Raw genomic sequence first — 19,792 nt, forward strand, 5'->3', positions numbered from 1 at the left:
AATAAGAGTCAGTGAAATGATGGGAGGCTGTGTGGTGACGGAGGAGACAACTCATCAAATTCTCATCAAAATCCCTAAATCCATTTTAAGGCTTAGAAGTGGGTGGTAAGTAAGTAAGTCAGGTTTGTGTTTGAGAGTATTCATACAGAAGTAGGACCAAGAGGGCAATGTGATCAAACATACATACATCTACTAAAGGCTCAAAATGTCACAAGCAGATATGGAAAAGTGAAAAAAGACCTAAAGAAGAGGGGAAGGAAGAAAAAATTGAGGGAGAGAAAGAAGAGTCAGTGAAATGATGGGAGGCTGTGTGGTGACGGAGGAGACAACTCATCAAATTCTCATCAAAATCCCTAAATCCATTTTAAGGCTTAGAAGTGGGTGGTAAGTAAGTGTCAGGTTTGTGTTTGAGAGTATTCATACAGAAGTAGGACCAAGAGGGCAATGTGATCAAACATACATACATCTACTAAAGGAGAAAGAAGAGTCAGTGAAATGATGGGAGGCTGTGTGGTGACGGAGGAGACAACTCATCAAATTCTCATCAAAATCCCTAAATCCATTTTAAGGCTTAGAAGTGGGTGGTAAGTAAGTGTCAGGTTTGTGTTTGAGAGTATTCATACAGAAGTAGGACCAAGAGGGCAATGTGATCAAACATACATACATCTACTAAAGGCTCAAAATGTCACAAGCAGATATGGAAAAGTGAAAAAAGACCTAAAGAAGATGCAAAGTTATGAAAATGGCCTGCCAAGCTGAGGGAATTGCCATGCACACCATCACTTATCATTGATATTGGCTGAACTCCTACTATGTGCCAGGCACTGAGCTGGGCTACAGAGCACTATGGTGAGCAAAGCCAGAGTTCTTGCTCTCCTGGTGCTTGCACACTAATGGGAGAAACAGACATTGATCAAATAAGTACACAAACATTTCTAAAATTGCAATTGTGAGGAGTGCTATGAGGAAGTGGCACATGGTATTATGAGAGAATCCAACAGAGAGATTGGCCCAGGTAGGGAGATCAGAGAATCTTCTCAAATAAGTAATGCTTGATCTTAGCACTGAGAGATGAGAAGACATTAACTGAGTGAAGAAAGGAGAAAAAAGCAGCCCAGGAAGAAGAATATGTGTAAAGGCCCTAGAAAAGCAGGTATGAGGACTAAAAGGCAAAGAGTGGCTAAGGCAAAGAAAGACTGGGGAGAATGGGCAATATGAAGTTGTAAGGCAGAGAAGAACCAGGTTCCTCGGGGACTGTGGACCACATGATGGAATCTCAAAAGCACTTGGAAGTCATTTAAGGAAAGTTGACAAGAATCCCTGAGAAAGCTGAAAATGCTAAATGAGACCTCTGTTTATTTACACTTTATCCCCACTTTTGTTGGCATCTCCACTGATGTCAATAAAGTTTAGCCTGAGTCACTGAGTATGCCCAAAATCAGAAGAAAAAAACATTTAATAAACACTGTTAATTTAGTCGTTCATAATCAAAATAATTGATATTTTTAATAAACTTTTCATCAATGTACAAGAAAAAACTCTAATTTTGACCCACCATAAAAACACAAATGCCCAGTGTGTAAATTCATAATGCAGTATTTAATCTTTAGTTACTTAAAGAATATTGGATTAGGTGTCAAACAGCCTGAGTTTTAATTTTGACTTGGCCACTTACTAGTCACATGGCCATGGGTAAGTCTCCAAACCTCTCTTAATCTCAGTTCTTTTATCTATAAAATGGGGTAATAACTTTTGCCCAATATACCCTATAGGATTAAAGAAAGCCTTAAGTAATGGAGCGATACAGCAAATACAGACATTATTATTAACCTTTCTCTAAATTGCACAAGAAAACACACAACTTATTCTACTCAAATAATGCTTCTTTTAACTTCACGTATCAAACTGTTTTGCAATATTGTTACACAATAATGCTTTATCTTGAAAGTCATTGCCCTCTAATACATCATAAAACTATTCCTTGTGTATACAAAACCACCCAGAGGGAGATTCTTTAGGAAGAAAAGTTTTGTTTTATTTTATTGTAGGACAGATAAAAGATTTCGTTCAAGTATTATCATCAGTTTTGTATCTACTTTTAAAAGGAAAAGGGTATAAGAACAGATGCTCTACTCATAAGAGAAGTGCATGTTAAAACTATCTGAGATGCTATTTCTCACTCATTGGAATGGCAAAAATGTAAACTCTTGAAGAAACAATCTGTTGAACAGATTTTGAGGAAAAAGACACTCTCATCCACTACAAAATGATACAACTCCTATCGAGGGGAATTAGGCAATATCTAGCAAAACTACATTTACATTCAACCTTTGGCCTCCAAATCTCACTTCTAGGAATCTACCCTGAAAATATACCTCTAACAATACAAGAAAACACACACATACAAGGTTATTCATTGCAACATTACTTATAACTGCAAAATGTTGGAAACATCATAAAGACCCATATCTAGGAGTTTGGTTGAATAAACTATGGCGTATTTACTCAATGGAGTACTATACAGCCGGAAAACTAAAAAACAAAAAAGATTTATATAAAATTACATAAATTGACTTCCAAAAAAATTATCAAATGAAAAAAAAGTACAAAGATTATATGTACAGTACTACATTTTGTATGATAAAGGTAAGATACATATTTATTCATTTATTTTTATTTTTTTTAAAAAAACTAAACATAGAAACAAATGGATTTGGTCACCTATGAGGGCTGGAGGAATAGAATGGAAGAGATAGAAGGGGGACCTGTCTAAATATACTGTTTTATATAGTTTTGGATTTTGAGCCATGTTAGCATTTTACATATTCAAAAAAATAAAATTAAATCGACCAGAATTGGGGGTGGGGGGAGATGTAGGAAGACCTGAAAGTGGAAAAAAAAATGAATAAACTTGATTATTAACACAACTGAAAAGAAAAAAATAATTAACCAAAACACTTTTGAACACAAAGGATTTGACTATACTATCTCAGTGGGATATAATTTCAGGACAAAAAAATCTTGGACTTTATGTGCTACATTTGTTTCAGATAGTAATGCTGGTGAGGCAATTCTGAGACTGTTTTATATGTATTGCAGGATTGAGCAAATGAGTGAACATATTGATGTTTGAAGGAAGCAGGGAGTTCATTGTGGGGTAACAAAGGAGAAATATGGAATGGCAGAATGAGAAGAAGAATCCTATTCTATTGAACTGAGTATCAATTAGAGGCGTCATTATGAATTCATGATTTTTAAAACATGTTTACTAGTTCTATCCATTGAGAGGAACTAACAGCTCAGAACAATGTGCACACATGGCACCCAGGTCTTGCTTTCCAAACACAAAACCCTATGGGAAACCTTATGGGAAACCCTATGGGAAAATGCCTAATTTCAAGGTGAACCTGAAACATCTTGTGCCAGAAAATAAGTGCTCTAAACTGAGGAAGATACATCAAGAAAATATAAGAACCGGTTTAAGGGGTTTGCCACTTGCCAAATCTGGGACAATTTGAGCATCAAAACAGATCATGACAGGAATGAATTATAACACAGTTAATAAAATAGAATCCATGAGTCCATGCTATTATAAAGAAATTTCAAAGGAATTAGGAGAAATAAAAGCCCACCTTTATAGAAGGCTGCCAACTAATAAACATATAGGGGATGACAGAAATAGAAAATTACCATTTCACAACTACCACAGGAATATTTGATTTAAGGAGAAAATTATCAATAGATACTAAAACCATTGGGAGAAAGATGAGGGAACAGAACAGTCACATAGCCCAAAGTATTACATCACAATTTACTTATTAATTTCTAAGAGAAACAGGAATCTTTATAATGGAGAAATATGGTAGATAATACCTAAATAAATGACCAAACTTATCATTTAAAAAACATATTCACATCATATATCCTTTGTGGTGACACACTGAGATGTGTGCTACAATATCACCTATGTAATATTCCTGCCAAAAAATGTCTAGCTTAAGTCTAACCATGGGGAAACAATTAGACAACTGCAAAAGTATGGGCCTAAACCCTTAAAAAATGTCAACATCATGAATGAAAAAAAAAAGATTAGCAGCCTGTGTTACATTAAAGAACACTAAAAATACATGAAAATGAATGCAATGCATGATTCTAGCTCAAATAATGAATAAAATGTGCTAAATTAAAAAGTATACTAAAAGTATTACTGGGACAATTGCAGAAATTTATATATGGACTACATATTAGAAAATAGTATTTTGTCACTATTAAATGGCCAAATGTCTTAAGTGTGGTAATTGCATTGTGGTTATACAGGAAAATATTCTCATTTTTGAGAAATACTTGCTGAGGGTTTGGGGGTTTAGATGTCTAGATGTCTGCAACTAACTCTTAAACGGTCCAACTAAAGAATACACACATGCACAAAGAGAGGAAGAGGGAGGAAAAGAAAAAAAAATATGACAAAATGTTAATGGTGAGTTATAAATAGTATATACTCATTGTATATTTCTTGCAAACTTTCCGTAGATTTGATATTCTTTAACATGACATGGGAGACAAGGGAGAAAGGGAGCTTTTTATATGGTCACTGCAAGAAGACAGCATGACAATCAGAACCAGCAAATAATCTTCGACTGAGTGGATCCTTACAAAGAGTGCATAAAGGCTCCAGGAGATATTGGAGCTAGCCAATTTAGGCAAGAAAATTAATTAATTAATTAATTAAATATAGGATGCCTGGTTTAATTTGAATTTCAGGTAAACAGTTTTTTTAGTGTAAATATGTCCCAAATATTGCCTGGGACACACTGTTTTATCTGGTAGTCCTACCCTGGGAGACACTTTGGCCTGTTCCACATCCAGGGTATAAAGCATACCAGTTCAGAAACACCAGAACAGTTCAAGGTTAGGGCCATTTATAGTTTTGTGTACTATTTTTATTTAATCAAATTCTACTCTATTTTCTTTAATGAAGACTATTCTTCTTCAAGCCATATTTTCTCCTTATATACAGTTGGTATAACCCTTAATTTAGACTCGATTTTCTCTCACTGAATTTCAAAGCTTTCCTCCACTCCTATCATGTCTAATTTCTAAATACTTCACTTTTCCCATTCCCTTCTCAACTTCCACCTCTTTGGCCCAGCAGAGAATAGTTCTAAAACAACAGATGATGGTTAACAGGGATCGCTCCTGGGAATTTTAGTCACTGTGTTAATGTCATTAGTTAAATGCCTTCACCTAGGCTGGCTGGGGACCCTCCCCTCCCAAGCGAATCCCTGGATGTCTTGAGTAGCATTTTTGGTACATTTGGCATTCATGACACCAGAGCACCTCAGCAAAAAGATTTACATGCTATACTCTCTTAAAGTCCTTCTTAGCACTGAATTCCCTCCTTTTTTGGTCTTCTTTATTGGCTTCTCTTATTTTCCTTAATGATTAAACGTTGGGCAGCCTATGTTTAACCCTGGGCATTTTCTCTTCTCTCCTTTAGGTCTAAGGCTTCTCAAAGTTCAGTCATATGAATATCATCTTCATTTTTTCCATCTCTCAATATTTTTAATAATTTTCTTTAAATAGATTTGATTTTTTAAATCTGTATATTTTTTAAGTTTATAGCACAATTACAAAGAGAAATTTAGAACCACAAATAGAAGATAAATCTAAACATAAAAAACCCAAAATACATAAAATTTCATTTTTAATTTAGATTTAAAATAATCAATAAAAACAAGTAATTGTAAATTTATTTAAAAAATTGTAAACATAAAAATTCACACCCCAAAATAAGTTACTCAATGACTAGAATTGAACTGTTCATAATCAGTCAAGAATAGTACACTTTTGGTTTCACATTCTTTGTCTTTCGCTTACAGTTAGAGAAACTGAGGCCCAGGAGGGAAGATCAAAGCAAAGTAGAAGCAGAACCGGAGACCACTTAGTCCCAGTTTCAGAAAAGGGTCTCAGAGGGAGAATTCAAAAAGGAACAGTAGCTCTTTGGGGTATGCGTTAAAGAACAAAATTCAACCAAGTAAACTTGAAAACCTAATTGGCTTTTTGAAACGATTCATGAATCAGGAAGCATCCCATCTGGGAACTAAAAGGACACTGCAAGGAGTTGTACAAAATGAAAGGTTTTTATAAGCAGAAAGAGGGAGGACAAGAAAGTTAAAATAGTGGATTATTTCAAGCAACGTCATCTTCCCTTAGGGGAAGGCAGTGGGTCTTATCAAGCATATTATCTTACTAGTGTTAATTAGGAAATTCCAGACTGACTGGATTAAAAATCCACTCCTGAGAGAGGTCAAAACTATAATTAGGTTAGGTATTAAGTCTTGGTAGGGTTTAGCACAAGTGACTCCATTTTTAGTCTTTCTTGTAAACAATCTAAAAAGCAAGTTTGTAACTGAAGTTAAGCTTTGAAAAACACACTGAAAAAATGCAAATAAAAAATGTTTTAAATCCTTAAAAAGATGTATCTTCACCTGCTCCTCTAGAACTTTTCCTAAACTACATCTTCTGTTTAAGAATTACTCTACTGGATGTGTCAATGCTGCTATCCCATAATAAATGTAATCATGTATCGCCACGCTCCCTTTGGACTCTATTATGGTTCATCATCTGCCTGTGAAAACAGATTTTGGGGTTTTCATGTATTTTCAGAACCAAAGCATCTAGATATGACATTACACAAAAGTTGTAGCAACATGTTTTAAAACACCATTAGTATAGACATTGTTAGAACAGACTTGCAACATTAGGGTTTGGATTCCAGTGGTGCCATTTACTTCACCATAAATGCTATTTCCTCATCTTTAAAGTGGGGATATTTTCCTAGTGGTGTTGTTGTATTAAATGACAATATTTGTAAAGTCCTCAGAACAGTGCCTGGTAATAGCCAGTACTTATGTGTTCATAATTATTTTTAAGACCACTGCCCCTCAGAATCTCGTAAATTTAAATTTAAATTCTCTTCAAAAGTAGAGAAATCAAAACGGTCACATTTTCTCAACGCTCTAGAACGTTTGCTACTTCCAAGTGTGCATTCTTCGTTCAAAAATTCGAGTATGACGCTCCCTGACTTTTCTTTGCAATTCATCTTTAAAACACGGTTGCATTTTAAATAAAATACACAATCTAAGAAAAAAGCATAGCATTTCCCTTGACCACACTGAGAGCTGGGTATTGAACACGGGATGCGTAAAAGCTGGCATTTCTAGAGGAGAAGCAACTTAAGAACTCAATGAGATGTTAAATCACTCAGAACTACAAAAGAACTAGCAAAGAGAGCTTGGAAGCCTCAGACTCAGACTTAACTAGTCCTAGACGGGACCAGGAACATCCAGGGCAAAGCCGAGCCTCTGAGCCTACCCCAGCACGCGGCTGCGCCCCAACCGCGAGCTCTGCGTCTCTCTTGGAAAACAGAGGGTTCCTCCCCAAGACTCCCCGATGCTTTCGGAGCCTAGGAAACGAACTGGAGCCAGCAGGAACAGAACCCTGGCGGGATTCGACGCCAGACCTCTGGAGGGCGCGAGCGTGTTGGCGACGGCGGCGGAAGTGGGCGGGGCGCTGTGGAGGCAGGGCGGGGCGGTAGGCGGCCCGCCGGGCGGGGCTCGCGTTTCCGGCGTGCGCGGCGGAGCGCTCCAGCGGGGGCACCGCCGGCTCCCAATCGCGCACAATGAGACAGCGCTGAGCGCCGGAAGTGGGGCCGAAGGAAAACACGGAGAGGGAGCCCAGCCGGGACAGAAAGAGGCGGAGGACCGCGGTGGAGGTGGTGAGTGTTTGGAGTGTTTTCTCCCCGCGTCCCTCCCAGATTCGCCTCCGGGGTGGGTCTCCGGTGCGCTCGCCAGTTTCCAGAGTAGAGGGCGGACCTGTCCTGAGAGTTACGTTGGCTCCATCCTCCGCCGGCCTTCTTGCCCCAATTGTGAGGACCGGGGAGTCCCCAGGCCTGCCGGACTGAGCTCTTGGCTTCGAGTCTGCATCTTCACTTTGTGTCAGACCTTGCGAGGGCAGGAGAAGAAGGGTTTTGGGTGGAGGCAATTGGCCCTGGCCCTCTGGCCGGCTGGAGGGACCTCAGAACCCCATCGAGGAGGTAGGTCACTTCCTGCTTCCTGGTCCCCGCGGTGGCTTCGTGGCCGGGAGTACGGGGACGCCTTGTTTTTCTCCGCCTCCGACCTCGAAGATGGAAACTGAGGCAGATCGGGGATGGGCAATCAGATGAGGATCAAAAAGGGGAAATTGCTATTCATAACAAAACCAAACTTATTTGGGATTGGAGAATGAGGGCTAGGGAGGGTAGCTGTAGTTGTCCATTGGTCGGAAACCCAGCCCCTTTGACTACAGAGCCTTGGTCGCGAGCCCAGCCCCTCTGTAGCCCAAGCGATCGAAGCCTGTCGTTCTGAACGGTAGTGGTGAAAGGAGCAGAGGCCCCAGGATGAGAAGGGACACAAAAGCAGAGTTTTGAGATCTACTATGTTCAGAGAAAGTTTTGGTTACTTTGTATTAACGCTTAAAAATAATTGCCATCTAAAAAAAAAAAAAGAAGTTTTGTAACAGTATAGGCTTGGGATTAGGGTAGTGGTTTTTTTTTAAGAGAAGCGCTTTTGTCATATAGATAAAAGCCAATCACTGGATATGAGCATCGTTATTTTATACTACAGTTCTTGAGACTGGGGAACTTCCTTTATTCACACATTTAATCTTCATGTTAAATAGTAAGTACTAATTTTCATGAAGACTATTTTTAGGACCTAACCTCCCAACCTCTAGTGTAATGCACTAATTATTGGTATGTGATGGAAATTAGGAAAAGAGTTTTTCATAGGCTTTTGCACATCTGTGGTATTTTTAGACTTGGTGTGATAACTTGTTATAGTTTGATTTTTCACCAGAATACTTTTCTTTCAGGTACAGAGTAAGAAAAATTGAAGTCAAAGACCATGGGAGATGCAGCAAAACCTTATTTTGTAAAGCGTGTTAAAGACCGAGGGACTACAGATGATGATGATTTCAGAAGGGGTCACCCCCAACAAGATTATTTAATAATGGATGATTATGCTAAAGGCCATAGCAGTAAAATGGAAAAAGGCCTTCCAAAAAAAAAAATAACACCAGGGAACTATGGGAATACCCCCAGGAAAGGACCATATGCTGTTTCCAGCAATCCCTATGCATTTAAAAACCCAATTTACAGCCAGCCTCCTTGGATGAATGACAACCACAAAGATCAAAGTAAGAGATGGCTGTCTGATGAACTTGGTGGTAATTCAGACAGCTGGAGAGAATTCAAACCTGGACCTAGAATTCCTATTACAAACCGACCAAGAAAAGACTCTTTTCAGGAAAGTGAAGATGGATATAGGTGGCAAGACGGAAGAGGCTTCCGAACTGTAAGACGACTGTTTCATAAAGACCTGACAAGCCTGGAAACCATGTCAGAAGTGGAAGCAGGAAGTCATGGTAATGCGATACAACTTGTCGAGTTACCACCCAAAAGTCAGCAATATATATATTTTTTTATCCAAATGAATTTTATTATTTTCAACAATGCAGTTCCAATTTTTTATAGTTTCTGCTCATTTAATGTGATTATTTTAAGAATTGCAATCATGATATTTGGGCAACTTCAACATGTTGGTTATATTGGTCCCTTTAAAAGTTTACTTTGCTACAAGGCTCACTTTAGTAAACATTTCCTATTGGTGCTTTTTACAAAAGGCGGTGATCATATCCTTCTGGAGATTATCATAATTTTAGTATATATATAATTTCTAAGTTGTGTATCACAGTTTTATTTTTGAATAATGAATGTGTCCATAATATAAATGACAGAACGAGGCTGAAAAAAATCTTATTCAATGTTGAAACACAATGTAGACTGCACATTTTCTACCGCAGAAAGATATATCTCTTTGAGTGGAGGAGCATCTGTCTCCAGAAGAGGGTAGTCCAAGATTTTTTTCCTTTCTCAAAAGCGAGCATAGCAAATGGGTTGCAGACATTAAGTTCAGAAAGTCAGAAATACAGATAAAAGCTTTGCCTTTTAGTTTCAGTAAACCAAAACCCATTTCTAAGTGCTCTACGTGCTGATTATAATTGCCCCAAATTGATTATTTGTACATTTTTCTAAAAGGTGAATAGTAGATTTTGTCCATGTAACAATGATTTCTATGAACAAGAAAATTGTTTTTCTCTAATGGACAATAATTACTGAAATGAAATAAAATAAAATTGAAGGAAAAAATAAAACAATATTTAGTCTGGGAATGCAAATTATGCTTAGAAAATTATATTTGGAAAAATGGGCTTTTAAGTTTATTGGCTTGTAAGCCATATTTAGTGGCCATATAGAATGGGTTGCAGACTGGCGAGCACTTTTAAAGTTTTTCAATTTAAATGTATTTAGGCAACATTCGTACGTTCTAGGTGTCCAAAGGCCCTTTTCCTTCATGTTATCTCACAGCATACAGTTTTATATATATGTATGTTACCTGTAAGGCATTTATTTGTATTTTGTGACCTGGACATTTAGAATACTTAGTAAGGAGTCTTTTTTTTTTTTTTTTTTTTTTGTCTTTAGAGGGCCTTATGAAATGGGAGAAAAGTACTGTTTTATATTTTTTAAGATAGGAAGAGCAAAAGAAAATGCTTTGTATCAAGTAGACAAAACAGAATGAGGTATTAAAAAGGAGTTAAATAGGGAGAGATAAAACCCTTGCCTTTTAAATCTTTAAGCCAGGAAGACCTCGAAGCAATTATCTGATAGGGTGCTCTGTCGTGATATATCAAAGTTAGAATCACAGTTTTAGAAAGTAGGAAGCTGTGGCTCGGAGAGGTTAAATTTATCCAGACTTGTTTATGCACAGTGCTAGATGAGGAAATGAAACTGAAATCGTGTCCTATGCTACCCTGCCAGTAACTCAGCCTCACTGGACTTAGAATCTGACAGGGAAACTGAACACATCATTGGTAATTTCTGGGCTTTTGATTTGTGTTTTTCTTTTTAAAAGTTTGTGTATATTTAAGTAGTTATATATTACTGTGTCCGTGGGACATTGGACATTTTTATTAAGTTACCAATAGTTGGTCTTTTATAAAAGATTTGATCTTGAGATGATAAAAAAAATTTATAGATCAAAAGTTTGCAGTCAGAAAGATATTAAAAGGAACTTTATAAACCTACAGCCTCTTTTATGTATACTTGTTTAGTCTTAAAAGAAGTTGATTTTAAGTAGTTTTGAACAGGAAATACATTTTTACTGTCTTTTCATTGAAGGCAATTCAAAAGCTCCCATGTTTTCTATGAAATACGGTGTGTGCTTTCACAGTTGCTAATTGAAGGACTTTTCAGGTTTCATCCCTTGAAAATCTTCATAAAGAAAATATTAAACTTTTGTATAACATTGCTTACTATAGAGAGAAATTCAGTTTAAAGTATCAACTTTGCACTGCACTCAAAGATTCCTAAAAAGGATCTCATTAAAGAGACTGAAATTTTCCTTAAATCAAAATTATGTCTTAATAAGGAATGTTCTTATTAAATAATGTGAGAAGATACAATGAAAATTATACCGAGTTGCTTTGGGTTTTTTTTTTTTTTTTTAGGCAAGGCAACCCTTGGGCGACCTCACAGATTGCAAGGACCTTGTCGGCTTAAAATCCCTTATTTTTTTTATTTTTTACGCCTACAGCAGCTGGTCTCCCATCCAAGTACTAACCAGACCTGACCCTGCTTAGCTTCCGAGATCAGACGGGATCGAGTTTGTTCAGGGTAGCATGGCTGTAGACTACTTTGTTTTTTAATACTACCTATTTCTCACTTCTCTATGATCATTCATACTTCATCCCTCAAATAACCTAGTTTACCATTTTAATGTATTTGGATAATGCCATTAATAGTATTAGCCAGAAAACATCCACTTAAATACAAATGTCCTTTGTGAATGGAATAATGGACCACATGCAAATAAAATATGGGAAACTTGGAATATTGTATATAGAGAATTCATCTTACAAAAAAACCTGGAATAAGCCAGATAGTCTTCCTCTAAGTAATGGGAATTTTTAGCAACACCCCGCTTACCTTTCAAAATTCCCTCCAGCGAGATTTTGTTGATCGTTTTTACCATGCAGACCTGTGATACTCAGTTCAGAAGGTTGTATTTATTGCCTTCTGGGTTCTGGTCTGTTCTAGATGTAAATGGGTGTCCTACAAAAAGGGATTTTAGTTCATTCTTTTTAGTTCTTATATTGTTAGGCTGAATTTAAGAATTCCATCTATGCTTTAATCTGTTTCAAATCTGTTTACTTTGACTTAATCATGTGTCCCTTAACAAGTTACTTATTTTCTTTGACAAGCATTTTCCCCATCTGTACAATGGGGATAATTTTAGCATCCGTGACAGGATCACTGTAGGGATTAAGTGAGGCAATGCACATAAACTGCTTGCATTGCATCTGTCGCATAGTAAAATACTCTGTAATAGTAGCTGCTGTTATCATCATCAGACAGAATTTCAGCAGCCATCTACTTCTTTGTATACAAACAAGGAATTAATTGTATTCATTGGAGGGAAAATGAAATCATTCTTTCTAGAAAGTGACAACAGATATAGTTACATTGAGGAGCCTATGTGATCAGGAGAGAGGAGAAACTAAAAAGAGGAATTTAGTTCCATATCAGTGTTTTGCGAATATGGACTTTCCTAATGTGTATTGTACACATTGGTGTAAATCTCTAATTGGTGTTGCCTGAGTTAGAAACTTCTGTCCTGAACTCTGAAATCAGAAGCAATTATTTTGAGTTTGTAATGATAAGCAAATTGAATGAGAATAGTTAAAAGAAGTGCTTATCTCAAAAGTTTAGGCAGACCAAGAGTACTGTCCTTAAAAGACTGATAATTTAATTGGGAGTAAAGGAGTATTTAAAAGCAAGTTTTAAGGTAGACTAATTTTCTCTTCAAATGACTACTTACCTTTTAGTATTTTGTTTCATCCATTTTGATTGCTTTTTTAAAAAATTATTTGTCCTAATACTTTTTAAATTTTGTTTAAATTTAAGCCACTCAGTGTAGTAAAGAAACTGTTTTCAGAATTCCATTGTAGTCATCATATTATAGCAGTTTGAGCACAATGCTTGCTGCTTTTCCTTTAGAGCTGTTAGCAATAGCTTTTTTAAATGAGAGATCCTATGCCTACCTTTTCTGACAAATTTTTTTTGATCAACTGAGTCATTGTAACTGCTATACAAGTAATGAGTTCCATTGAAAACTTGGCTGGAATTGCCTCATGCAGGGCATTTTAGTAGATGTACATTTTTAAAGACTAGTTATTGGTAATTCACTTGAAAACTATTCAACCCATTTCTCACAATTTTAATTGGGGAAATGAATTTAATTTTAATCTCACATTACTAATAGTTTCACCTTCAGACCTTGATGGAAGTTATCAAAGTTATTTAAAAAAATTTTTTATAGATAACTCCACAGTCATCTTCAGTTTCACAGGTTGAAAAGTTTTATTTAAAAAAGGGAACAAATTCATTTATTAGGATTGTAGAACAGCACAGTCTATAAACAAATTAATTAGTCTACTGGCAGAAAACTTATTTCATCTGCTAATTGTTTCTTTCCTTTGAAATGTGCTCAATATACAGGCCACCAAAGATGCTAAAATGAAAGTAAAGGTAAAATGGGCAATAGTTGTCCTCAGTAAATAAAATTTTGGCTAGGACTTCTTGATATTGGACGATGGCCCAATTATGTGAAGACAAAATTTACAACTAAAGATGGATTTTCACTGCAGATAACAATGTAGTTGATTTCTGAGTTCTCTGGAGATATATTTGTTATCTTTGCTCTGTTGATTTTGTTTCCTTATAAGAAATGAAAGCAAATGTGGATAGTTTTCATTAGAATAATAGGTAAACTTACAGGTATATTAGAATATAGTAGATACATATATGTTATATATTGTGGTATATTGGGTATATTAGAATTACAGGTATACTTACCTTTAGAGGTAATTTTTACCATTACTTGACTATGCTCAGCAGTATACTAGGAAGAGATGATAAAATCAAATTGTATTATTGAAGTAGAATTTTTAAGTTTTCCAAAAAGATGATTTCTATGGATTGATGTTTCCAAATGAAGTACTTAATGAGTATTCAAGCATTTTATCCATGGGAGAGCTATACCTTTTCTTTGCCTCATGTTTGGATATTATTCAGATATCACACGATTTAATTAACAAATATGTAAGTTCTGCTTTTTACTCAGAGTGATATTGTTTTATATTGCAAATAAAATTTTTCCCCTAACTTAAGAAAACAAGAAGCAGAGGTCCAGACCTAGGAAGCCACGGAGGACTAGAAATGAGGAAAATGAACAAGACGGAGACTTAGAAGGCCCTGTGATTGACGAGTCTGTGCTTTCAATGAAGGAGCTCCTGGGCTTACAGCAGGCTGAAGAGCGACTGAAAAGAGACTGCATTGACAGGCTGAAAAGGGTAACATTGTTAAAATTCTTCATTTGGTTTAAACTATGTTAGTACTTGGAAATCTGTGCTTTGATGAATTAGATATTCTGTAGTTATTAGTATTTAAGCACTAAAAGTTAAAAGGGACAATCAGTTTGATTTCATAGAATTACTTAAATAAAAATGACTGTTGAAATAATGAAGAGTGACAATAACGTATTAACAATTTTTAAAGTGAAGGGGAAATTTTCCAGCTAATTTTGGTTGACCTGTATTTTTGGAGATAAATATATATATGTGTGTATATATATATATATATGTCACTATAAATCTCTTTAAATTATAGCGACCAAGAAACTACCCTACAGCAAAGTACACCTGCAAACTTTGTGATGTTTTAATTGAATCCATTGCATTTGCCCATAAGCATATCAAAGAGAAAAGGCACAAGAAAAACATTAAGGTAAGTTTAATGTAACCCAAACAAATAGGTTTACCTATCAGTTGTTATTTCTCAATAATTTGTGACTTTCCTCTCCTTTAGGCTCTGATATTAATAACACTATTTACAATATTGAATTTACTTTCACCAAAATACTTTTTACTGGTCAGATATGTCTTGCTGGGTAGTCTTGTGAATTTCCTTAAGGACAGAATCAGGACGAATGAAGTCATTGATAGGACATTGATAAGTATATGTCTTTATGCCAGTAACAATAAAGCAAAAAAATTGTCATTGCTGCTCTTGATGTTCTTTCCTTGCATATTTTTTCCTTATTCCTACCTTCTGTCTTATCACTTGATGTGCATAAAGCAGTGTGTGTATGTTTGGTAAGATGAAGACGTAACACAGCTAGAGTGAGGGAGGACTAAGAAAAGTATTCCAGAGTATTCTACGGAATGTTGTCTTGGTAAATGATAGCAGGTAAAAAACATGTGAGTCATTTTTAATCTCAACATTGATCTTAAAAGGAGAAGCAAGAGGAAGAGTTGCTCACTACATTACCCCCGCCGACGCCCTCCCAGATAAACGCAATTGGTACTGCCATTGACAAAGTGGTACAGGAGTTTGGCTTACACAGTGAGAACTTGGAACAGAGATTAGAAATTAAACGTATCATGGAAAATGTGTTCCAACACAAGTTACCAGGTATTTTCTAGAATTGTTTTTCTATTTAGCTACCTGAAGTGCCTCATTCATTTTTCCTACTAGTAATGTTCACCTAATAGAAATTGATTTGCCATGTCCTGAAGCTCTTAATTTTTTGTGTTTTTGTTTTTCCTGGCTTCTCTCAAGGTAGCAAAAACTTTTACGTGCATTGTCATTAAATCTGTTTTCATTGTGAATTTCATTATGTTTATGTACTTGAAATTAAATGCCCCATATTATTGTGGTGCTATGAGACCCTTCTGTATATATTTGTTTACCTTTCTATCTATTTAAATTGATACAATATTTTGAGTTAAAGAGAAGAAGTATCCTGGAGTCATTTTCAGGTTATCTGTGTCTAAAAAAGATTCTGTTTAACCACATTAAAAGAATTACAACATCTAAAATGAGCTCCGTAAACTAATTTATAATAGATTTTGTGTACTGTTGAATTTCTTTTCCATGTTATGTCTGTGAAGTCATGGAAAATCATTTTTTAGGAAGTTCCACAAGTGGTTCTGAATCACAGCTAGGGTTGGAATCACTATTTAAATTATTAAATATCATTCATATTCATATATACTTTCATAAAAATAAAGGGTGAGAATCTGCTCATTTCATTGTATAGGTACCTCATGCTTTGTGTCGTAGGCAGTTCCTGAAAAGTCATTTCTAATTGATGATTTTTGCTATAGATTTCCATTGTAAAATTGAATGTACTTTTTTTCATGGGAAACTGTTAGAGTCCTAAGAAATCACCTGACTTAACCTGAAGAAGAAAAAAAAAGTTCCCTATTGAGAAGGTATAACTTTTTGGCACAATAGTGGTAAAACATTGAGGAAAAAAATGCCATAAATAAATATAGGTGGTACCCATACACACACATTGTCCTCTGAAAAGTGAATCACATGTTGCCTAGCATTTTAAATTATAACCATGATACAATTATTTTTCAAAAGTTTTCTTAAAAGGATTATATTATAACGTAATGAGTATTCTTATTGAAAAGTAACTTTAAGCTGTGGGTCATTTTTATGATTATTGGTTTACAGAAACATCTTTGTAATTTACACCTATGTGTGCTATCTAAAAGGTGAAATGTTTGCATTAACTCTTTAGTATACTATCAAATTTAGAAATGTAAAACAAAGTTAGGCATTTTTTTTTTACTTAACATTTTCAGCGCTTAAAAAGTAGCAAATAGTATTTTCTGCACAAAATGTGAAATGATAATTTAAGAATTTTTAAACATGTTTTACAACTGACATGAAGAGTGGCTCTTAAGTTAAACCACTGTCAATGGAGCCTGCCCTGTTAAATAAAATAAAATGAAGGCAAGAGAAAAGAGTCACTCTAAAAAAAATTTCCTATGTATGCCGGTCTTGAATACTGTTTTGCTTTTGTGTATTGTTTTAATTGACGGTTTCATTTCTAAAATAGCAGTGTTTTGGTATAACTTTCAATTAATTTTATTTACAACTTTCGGTTATTCAATTTTTTTTTTTAGATTGTTCTCTGAGATTATATGGGTCATCCTGTAGCAGATTGGGTTTCAAAAATTCAGATGTAAACATTGACGTTCAGTTTCCAGCCATAGTAAGTATAAAATGAGATGTTGGAATTTTCACAGCGTAATACAGAAATTTTTTCAAATGTGAGCTGCATATGAATATATTTTAGGTATTTGAAGACAGTTTAAGTGTAATGGTGGCAGCTTATGTTCTGCCTGTCTTCAGTTTTAGAGCATTTCTTTTGATATTCTATAGCTTTTCATACTTTATAAATGTTTTATAATTCAAACACTCAAGTCTGTTCATGTGAATCTAATGAGGTTATTTAGGTTCTGTTAACTTAAAAAGATTAAATTATCTTGGTAAAGTCAACTTTCCAATGAAGGAAAAGATTTCAGTTTTTAAACAGTATAGATATGTAAACATCTGGGAAACCTGAAAGCTTAATTTGTTCCTGTGTTTCCTCTTTTATACACCTGCTTTGTTAAAATAATTATGCTTTTGAAGAACCACACCTAACCTAGCTTTCTGGCTTAAACATCATTCAGAAAGCTTTTGATGAGTCAGGATTTTAAATTGGAAGGCATATTAGTAGATTATTCATTTTTCCACTGTTGGTTCTCACAGGCAGGTTTGCAGATGGTTCATGCCCATTTACCCAGGTTGCTAGTTAAAAATACAAATTCCTTGACCCCCACCTGCAGATGTTCTTTTTTACAACCTCCTCCTTTGCCATCCCTGGCTGCTATGGCTCCATGGTCAGCTGACCAATAGGTTTTACTATTCTTTTAACCTTAAATTATGGTTAGTAATTTACAAGCATAGCAATTATTTTGATCTTATTCATTCACCTAGCAAATAGTCACTGAGTCTATGTTGTGTGCCAGGCACTATACTAGATTCTAGAGGACAAAAGAGATCATGATTCCTCCCTTGTGGAACTCATACTTAGTGGAGGAGATAAGTAATTACATACCTGTAATTAATTATGAGAGCTATGCAGGGAAATAAGGTTCTGAACCAGAAAATAAGGAATCTGCAGATGCAGGAGTCATGAAAGCCCCTTTGAAGTGATAACATTTAGGCTGAGCTCTAAAAGATAAAAGGGTAAGGATAGTGAAAGGGTTAAAGAGTGTCTCGAGAACAGAGAACAGCATTTGCAAACACCCTGAATCAATAAGGACCTTGACTTGTTCAAAGAGCTAAAGGAAGGATTGTATAGCTGTGGTAAAGGAACCAAGAGAAGGAAGAGTATAAGATTAGGGCAGAGAAGTAGGTTGGGGCTCAACATACAGGACACTGTAGGCCATGGTAAAGAATTTCATTTGACCTAAGAGCACTAAGAATCCTTTGAGAGTTTTAAGGAGGGCTATGACTAGATCTAATTCATGATTTTAAATGGAGCAAGGATTGGAGAAAGGCAAGACTAAAGTGGAGACCGAGTAAGCGATCTGTTGAAGTAGTCTTAAGAGTGAGAGATATTATTGTTTACAGTTAGACACCGTCTAGCCACAACTTTGAGATTTGCAGAGAGGCTAATTATCTCAGGAATTAGTTAATCAGGAGTTAACTGTGTAGTAGATTCCTTTTGCATGCACTCATCCTTGTTTGGTGCTCATTTCTCTGTCCCTGACTGACGTGCGCACGGCATAACGATTAATTTCTTTACTCTGGAAACAATGTGCTTTCTAATTTGGAAAAGCAGTTTGAATAACTTCAGATAACAGAAGCAGAAGTACTTATAGATTATTTGATGTATTTATCAATTTATTTTTCTAGATGTCTCAACCAGATGTTCTCTTACTCGTTCAGGAATGTTTAAAGAACAGTGGTAAGGCCAAATTCTTTCCACACTTTGCTCTTAAGTGTTTGTTTTGTCTATATTTTGAATATATCATTTCCAAAACTTTGGAGATAGGAAGTCATGTTTTTTAAATTATTTTTATGGATAATATCCAAATGAAAACCAAAGTGAATGCCCATGAACTATTAGCAAGTTAGAGTCCTGTTAGTTGTTCTATTATGCAGAATAACCATTTTGTAAGTAAAGCTTTTAGCTTGGTGGCAGTATCACAGTTTATAAAGATTAAATGAGTCCCAGACCAAGAATAAAAAGACACAATATGTAAACTTTATTCTTGAGGGTAAGACAAAAGGGTGATATACTTTATTCAATGGTTTAAATTAATACTTTACAAATGGTAAATAGGTATGTGACCCAACCCTGATTAATGAATCAACAAATGGTTATTCCTGGTCAATTTGTCAGTTGTCCAGGTAATGCCCAGCTTGGGGCTTTATTTGTGGCTTTTTATGCTTTCCATAGGCCTCATCAGACTGCCTTATCTCTTGAATTAGTCTTTCCCATTCTTCTTGTTGAATTAAGTATATAAACATATTTTCTTCCTTTAGTCAGTATGTTGTTTGACCACAAATATTTTAGTAGCTTTTGGGAGTGATTTTCTCTGGATGTTTTCTCCTATTTCTAATTGTTAGTCATATAACATTTAAATATTCTGATTGAATAATGTAGTCATTTTTAATCATGCATTAGTTTTCAAAATAAGTGTTTTAATGTGATTACTTGATTCTTGAATATACTACTTTTTTGCTTTTCAAGTCATCTCAGTTTTATTTAGTAATGGTCTT

General features: G+C 35.5%; 1 protein-coding gene and 1 pseudogene across 6 annotated transcripts in view; one reads left to right on the plus strand and one right to left on the minus strand.

Annotated features, from left to right (window-relative positions):
• Positions 1-7,639: 7,639 nt before the first annotated feature.
• Positions 7,640-19,792, plus strand: part of TUT7 (terminal uridylyl transferase 7) — a 50,117-nt gene continuing 37,964 nt past the window's right edge. For 3 of the 6 annotated variants that reach the window (XM_006916076.3, XM_025049694.1, XM_025049698.1), the window contains exons 1-7: positions 7,640-7,777; positions 8,911-9,462; positions 14,330-14,511; positions 14,828-14,944; positions 15,454-15,631; positions 17,140-17,228; positions 18,923-18,974. In XM_006916076.3, the coding sequence (XP_006916138.1) occupies positions 8,943-9,462; positions 14,330-14,511; positions 14,828-14,944; positions 15,454-15,631; positions 17,140-17,228; positions 18,923-18,974 (1,138 nt within the window). In that variant the 5' untranslated portion in view covers positions 7,640-7,777; positions 8,911-8,942. The other 3 variants (XM_025049696.1, XM_025049697.1, XM_025049699.1) reach the window with 3 other exon arrangements.
• On the minus strand, positions 11,685-11,790 carry LOC112483123 (annotated as a pseudogene).

The sequence above is a fragment of the Pteropus alecto genome, unplaced genomic scaffold (assembly GCF_000325575.1).
Source record: "Pteropus alecto unplaced genomic scaffold, ASM32557v1 scaffold206, whole genome shotgun sequence".
NCBI classification, from domain to species: domain Eukaryota; kingdom Metazoa; phylum Chordata; class Mammalia; order Chiroptera; family Pteropodidae; genus Pteropus; species Pteropus alecto.